Raw genomic sequence first — 6,000 nt, forward strand, 5'->3', positions numbered from 1 at the left:
CTTTCTGCCGACGCACTTATACTTAACTATTCTATTAAAATTCCCATTCAAAGGCTGGATGTAATGTCCGAGAATGAATAATTGGCCATGTAAATCACTATTTCTTATTCATATATAAAAAAAATTGGTCCCTGTGTAAGTTTTTGTACAGAGCATTCCGCTGAGGCGGTGAATAAAAGGTTATCTTTTACGTCCCTCTGCCGTAGTGATATGCGCTGGAACAAAGGCACCATTCTCAAGGCGTCGGTGGAGTACATCAAGTGGCTGCAGAAGGAGCAGCAGCATGCCAGAGAGCTGGAGAACAGGCAGAAGAAGATGGAGCAGGCCAACAGGAGGCTACTGCTCAGGATCCAGGTATAGACTACAGGAGAGAGAAAGACAGACACCCTCAAAACCCGAGCCCCCTACCACTACAGATCCCCAACCCAGCGACCAGATTCAATAGAAGATCTCTTTGTTTCTTGGGACCTAGAACAAGCATCTCTGTTTTGTCCGAGTTTAAAAGTAGAAGTTTGCAGCCATCCACTTCCTTATGTCTGAAACACAGGCTTCTAGCGAGGGCAATTTTGGGGCTTCACCATGTTTCATTGAAATGTACAGCTGTGTGTCATCCGCATAGCAGTGAAAGTTAACATTATGTTTTCGAATGACATCCCCAAGAGGTAAAATATATAGTGAAAACAATAGTGGTCCTAAAACGGAACCTTGAGGAACACTGAAATTTACAGTTGATTTGTCAGAGGACAAACCATTCACAGAGACAAACTGATATATTTCCGACAGATAAGATCTAAACCAGGCCAGAACTTGTCCGCGTAGACCAATTTGGGTTTCCAATCTCTCCAAAAGAATGTGGTGATCGATGGTATCAATAGCAGCACTAAGCTCTAGGAGCATGAGGACAGATGCAGAGCCTCGGTCTGATGCCATTAAAAGGTAATTTACCACCTTCACAAGTGCAGTCTCAGTGCTATGATGGAGTCTAAAACCAGACTGAAGCATTTCGTATACATTGTTTGTCTTCAGGAAGGCAGTGAGTTGCTGCGCAACAGCTTTTTCTAAATTTTTTGAGAGGAATGGAAGATTCAATATAGGCCGATAGTTTTTAATATTTTCTGGGTCAAGGTTTGGCTTTTTCAAGAGAGGCTTTATTACTGCCACTTTTAGTGAGTTTGGTACACATCCGGTGGATAGAGAGCCGTTTATTATGTTCAACATAGAAGGGCTAAGCACAGGAAGCAGCTCTTTCAGTAGTTTAGTTGGAATAGGGTCCAGTATGCAGCTTGAAGGTTTAGAGGCCATGCTTATTTTCATCATTGTGTCAAGAGATATAGTACTAAAACACTTGAGTGTCTCTCTTGATCCTAGGTCCTGGCAGAGTTGTGGAGACTCAGGACAACTGAGCTTTGAAGGAATACGCAGATTTAAAGAGGAGTCCGTAATTTGCTTTCTAATAATCATGATCTTTTCCTCAAAGAAGTTCATGAATTTATTACTGCTGAAGTGAAAGCCATCCTCACTTGGGGAATGCTGCTTTTTAGTTAGCTTTGCGACAGTATCAAAAATACATTTTGGATTGTTCTTATTTTCCTCAATTAAGTTGGAAAAATAGGATGATCGAGCAACAGTGAGGGCTCTTCGATACTGCACGGTACTGTCTTTCCAAGCAAGTCGGAGGACTTCCAGTTTGGTGTGACGCCATTTCCGTTCCAATTTTCTGGAAGCTTGCTTCAGAGCTCAGGTATTTTCTGTGTACCAGGGAGCTAGTTTCTTATGAGAAATGTTTTTAGTTTTTAGGGGTGCAACTGCATCTAGGGTATTGCGCAAGGTTAAATTAAGTTAGGTTAAACTCAGTTAGGTGGGTAACTGATTTTTGTCCTCTGACGTCCTTGGGTAGGCAGAGGGAGTCTGGAAGGGCATCAAGGAATCTTTGTGTTGTCTGTGAATTTATAGCACGACTTTTGATGCTCCTTGGTTGGGGTCTGAGCAGATTATTTGTTGCAATTGCAAACGTAATAAAATGGTGGTCCAATAGTCCAGGATTATGAGGAAAAATATTAAGATCCACAACATTTATTCCATGGGACAAAACTAGGTCCAGAGTATGACTGTGACAGTGAGTAAGTCCAGAGACATGTTGGACAAAACCCACTGAGTCGATGATGGCTCCGAAAGCCTTTTGGAGTGGGTCTGTGGACTTTTCCATGTGAATATTAAAGTCACCAAAAATTAGAATATTATCTGCTATGACTACAAGGTCCGATAGGAATTCAGGGAACTCAATGAGGAACGCTGTATATGGCCCAGGATGCCTGTAAACAGTAGCTATAAAAAGTGATTGAGTAGGCTGCATAGATTACCTGATTAATAAATAGAGTGATAGACTTCGGCTCCATCTGTCCGGAAGGAGGAATCAGGTCAGAATTAGGTTGTGAGTCCTAATAATACCCAGAGCCATGCCTTTCTCCCCCCACTTCCCCCTCACCCTAAAACGAAGCGTTAAACCGGGGCGACTGGGTATTGACATGGCAGAAGAGCAGAGCCAAGTAGACAGTGGAGACGTTACCACATGTCCTCAGCCACTGAGCCATCGCAATTAACCAACCAAATGAATCAGCGCATTCACGGCTCTGGCTCTTACGCTGAACTCACAGTCAAGCTAAACTTCTCAATGTAACAGTGTCATCCTAAAGGACGCCGAGACCAACAAAACACATAGAACACAAACGAGACGAAAAGAGACATTTCACGTGGAGAGAGAGCTAAACACAGGCATTTAACGGAACGTTAGCCTCACAGCGTTAGCCTAAAGAAGCGCCGATGACAGTTTAGTAACACACTGTGGGGAGAAAGACGACATCAACACCAAGCATCACCCACATAAACATCACGCTAGTCTTACTTAAATGTACTGTTGGAATCCTACAGAAAGATGTTGCAACTGAGAGAAACAGACGGTTATAACTTTGCATCACGTAACGTGGGAACAGCAATGCTTCTCCCTTGCATTCCATTCCTCTACACTCTTTTTATCCCCCGAGTTTGTTTAGCTAAACGACATGCTAGCCTAACCGTTATCCAGGTAGATTGACAACAGACTATTACCCATCGTGTTACTGCTCGTAGAGCGTCGATGGAGAGGCGTGAACCACATTGCTGACCTGCTGGTAGCTGATTGATGAGGTTTTGTCATTGGTTCCTCCCCGTCATGTTTATAACACATATCCCGAGGGCCCTGGCTGCTTCCTGAGAGGGGGGTCTGGAGAGGAGGGGTAGATTAAATGGATCGGCCTCCACTACATTAGAGTGCTATTTAAAGTCAATTCATAATCATCTACCAGACTATGAGGTATGTGTGTGTAGGGGAGGCAGGGAAGTGGGGGGTATGTGTGTGTGTAATGTGTATGCACCCATGTGTGTTTGTGTGTGTGTGTAAGGGTTGCCAACTCGTACAGAGCTCATTCTAAGAAAAGTAATCTCCTTCATTAAAAATCTTCTTATTCGAACACTGTTCCCATTCCTATGTATTTGAGAAGAACACTGTCCTGATCCTTGGTCCTTTTCTGTGCGTTTCAGGAGTTGGAGATCCAGGCCCGTGCTCACGGCCTCCCCAGCATGGCCACTGCCCTGGGTACTGTAGAGCTCTCCTCCCATCTCCTCAAACAACAGCAGCAGCAGCCCTTGGCTCCCCAGTCACAGCAGGGTCCTCAGCCACCCCTGTACCAGGAAGAGCTGAACGGGGAGTACCTCCAGAGGACCTCCATGCCAGCCATGACCACTGGGGGCGTCACTGGGGTTACAGACCAGGGTCAGGGGGTGGTTGACGGCTCCACCACTTTCTCCGACCCGCTTTCTCACTTCACAGACTTCTTCAGCTCCACGCTCAAAGAGGAGCAACGGCTGGACGAGATCCTCATGGACAACCCGCTCTCGCCGTTCGGCACCGACCCGCTTCTCTCCGCCGGCTCACCCGACGCCTCCAAGGACTCCAGTCACAGGAGCAGCTTCAGCTCGGACGATGACGACCTATGATCCCTGACCCCTACGCGACCCCCACGGTGACCCTGTGTCAAAGGTCAAAGGACATAGAGCAGTTGGTCACCCTCACAAATTGGTGCGGGGATTTGTTCCAGCCCAGCACCAACAACACATCCGATTCTACTGACCAGCTCGAATCAATGAGAGCTTGATTAGTGGGCTCAGGTGTGTAAGTGCTGGGCCAGAGCAGACGCCTGCACACCCTGTGGCTCTCCAGGACCAGGGTTAGTTACCACTGGCACTCCCACTTTTTACAAACTTTGGTGGAGAGTGTGTACCTCGCGGGCAGAACCAGACTCATGAGAAAAAGGGAGAAAGACAATCGGTCCATACTGATCATATGATATGGTTCCAAAATGCATTGGACACTGGGGATGTTGTACACCACTGTAAACTATACGGTGGCTTTGCAATATGCCAAAAGAGGACAGTGTCCTTTTTCAGATGTCTACTATTACAGTTATTGTATAAAATGACTTTAAACCACTGAGGTTCACTGATGGGCCCTATCTAGAGCTAGTTACTGGTGGTTCCTCTTTCAGACAGAAATTAAAATGGAACAGTGATACTTGGCGAAAAAGCCTAACACTTCCTTTGTTTGTCTTTAAATGTATTTTTACAAAATGTTTTATGTATGTATGTGTTTTAATCCATGTATTCCTAAAAAAAAAACATTACATTATCTAACATGCTCTCTTTTGTATTCTTAGTGGGGGTGGGGAAAAAAAGAATAAACCCCTTTTTTGAAATAAATCAAGACCTGGCGTTTTTTTTCATTATAATCACACATACTTACCACATACCCAACACAAAAGTTTTCGTGTTTAATTTGTAATATTGCCTACTCTATCACAAATAATTACGATAAAAATTTAAAAAATGACGGAGACCTCCTGTTAACTTTCATTATTCTCCTATCTAACAGGAGCCGTTCAGTTATGAACCAGGAAGAGTGACAGAGAGGTTGATTATCACATAGTCAGAGGCAAGACCTATGAGGCTAAACCCCGTTGAATGAAGGTCCATACAGGTGAACTGTCTGAACAAAGGTGAGAGTGTGGGTAAAATGAAGGTTTCGCCCAGGGTGACAGACAGTAAATGAGCGACAGAGAGAAGACAGAGAGAATGGGAAAATGAGGAGTGATGATGACGAGACAGATAACGGCTCTTAAGGACAGGGAAAAGGCAGAATGAAAGGAGAGTGAGTATAAAGTAGGCTTTAAAAAAACGTGGTCGTTAAAAGTTCCATGAAGAAGCTAGGTGACTGATTTAAAAGAATATGTCAAATGAATCATTGAGAATCAAAATAGTTGCTTAAAAACTTTACTCAGAAAAGGTTAGTCAGACTTGTTTTGGATACATATAATGCTGAAATCTTTAGAAGAAATCTTTAATCAGTGGATATTTTCTAATCATGTTAAAGTTATGCATTAATAAAACAACAAACAGTCCAGAGTGAAAAAAACAACATTTCAATGCGTTTCAGTGGATACCCTGTGTTCCTCATCAAAGCTCTTCTAAATTAATGTTTTAGAATGTTATTAGCTGTATGTTTCTCCCATAATGAAATCGAAAGATTCCTGCTTGCATCTCCTCTAGCTACAAAATAAAATTGAACCACGAATCATTATGAAATATAGGCAGGCCAACTACAAAGCGATGAGTGATGTTTACGGGTAATTGGCCAACGCAATTATGGAAGGTAAATATGGATTTTCATTAAAGAGAAAACATGGAGGGTCTCGGAGAACTTTGCGTTGCGTGACTAAAATACATTTTCCAAAGGCATAATTTACATTTTGATGTCAATACGATTCTCTACAGATACTCTCCTATTGCAAAAAAAATATAAAATAAATCATTTGGATACACAAGCTTATGTGACTAAAAGAATCAACACATTTCATCAATTGAATGCATTTCAACTATGTCCAGTTTCCTTGCTACATCAAAGACAATATT

The 6,000-nt window shown here is 43.1% G+C and overlaps 1 protein-coding gene across 8 annotated transcripts in view; it reads left to right on the plus strand.

Moving 5' to 3' along the window:
* LOC115133190 (transcription factor EC-like) overlaps positions 1-4,791 on the plus strand; it is a 54,881-nt gene extending 50,090 nt beyond the window's left edge. For 7 of the 8 annotated variants that reach the window (XM_029666172.2, XM_029666171.2, XM_029666174.2 and 4 more), the window contains 2 exons: positions 207-354; positions 3,577-4,791. In XM_029666172.2, the coding sequence (XP_029522032.1) occupies positions 207-354; positions 3,577-4,032 (604 nt within the window). In that variant the 3' untranslated portion in view covers positions 4,033-4,791. Of the gene's footprint in view, positions 1-179; positions 355-3,576 lie in introns of all 8 variants that reach the window. The other variant, XM_029666173.2, reaches the window with a different exon arrangement.
* The last annotated feature ends 1,209 nt before the right edge of the window (positions 4,792-6,000 follow it).

This window comes from Oncorhynchus nerka, linkage group LG8, assembly GCF_034236695.1.
Source record: "Oncorhynchus nerka isolate Pitt River linkage group LG8, Oner_Uvic_2.0, whole genome shotgun sequence".
Taxonomy (NCBI): domain Eukaryota; kingdom Metazoa; phylum Chordata; class Actinopteri; order Salmoniformes; family Salmonidae; genus Oncorhynchus; species Oncorhynchus nerka.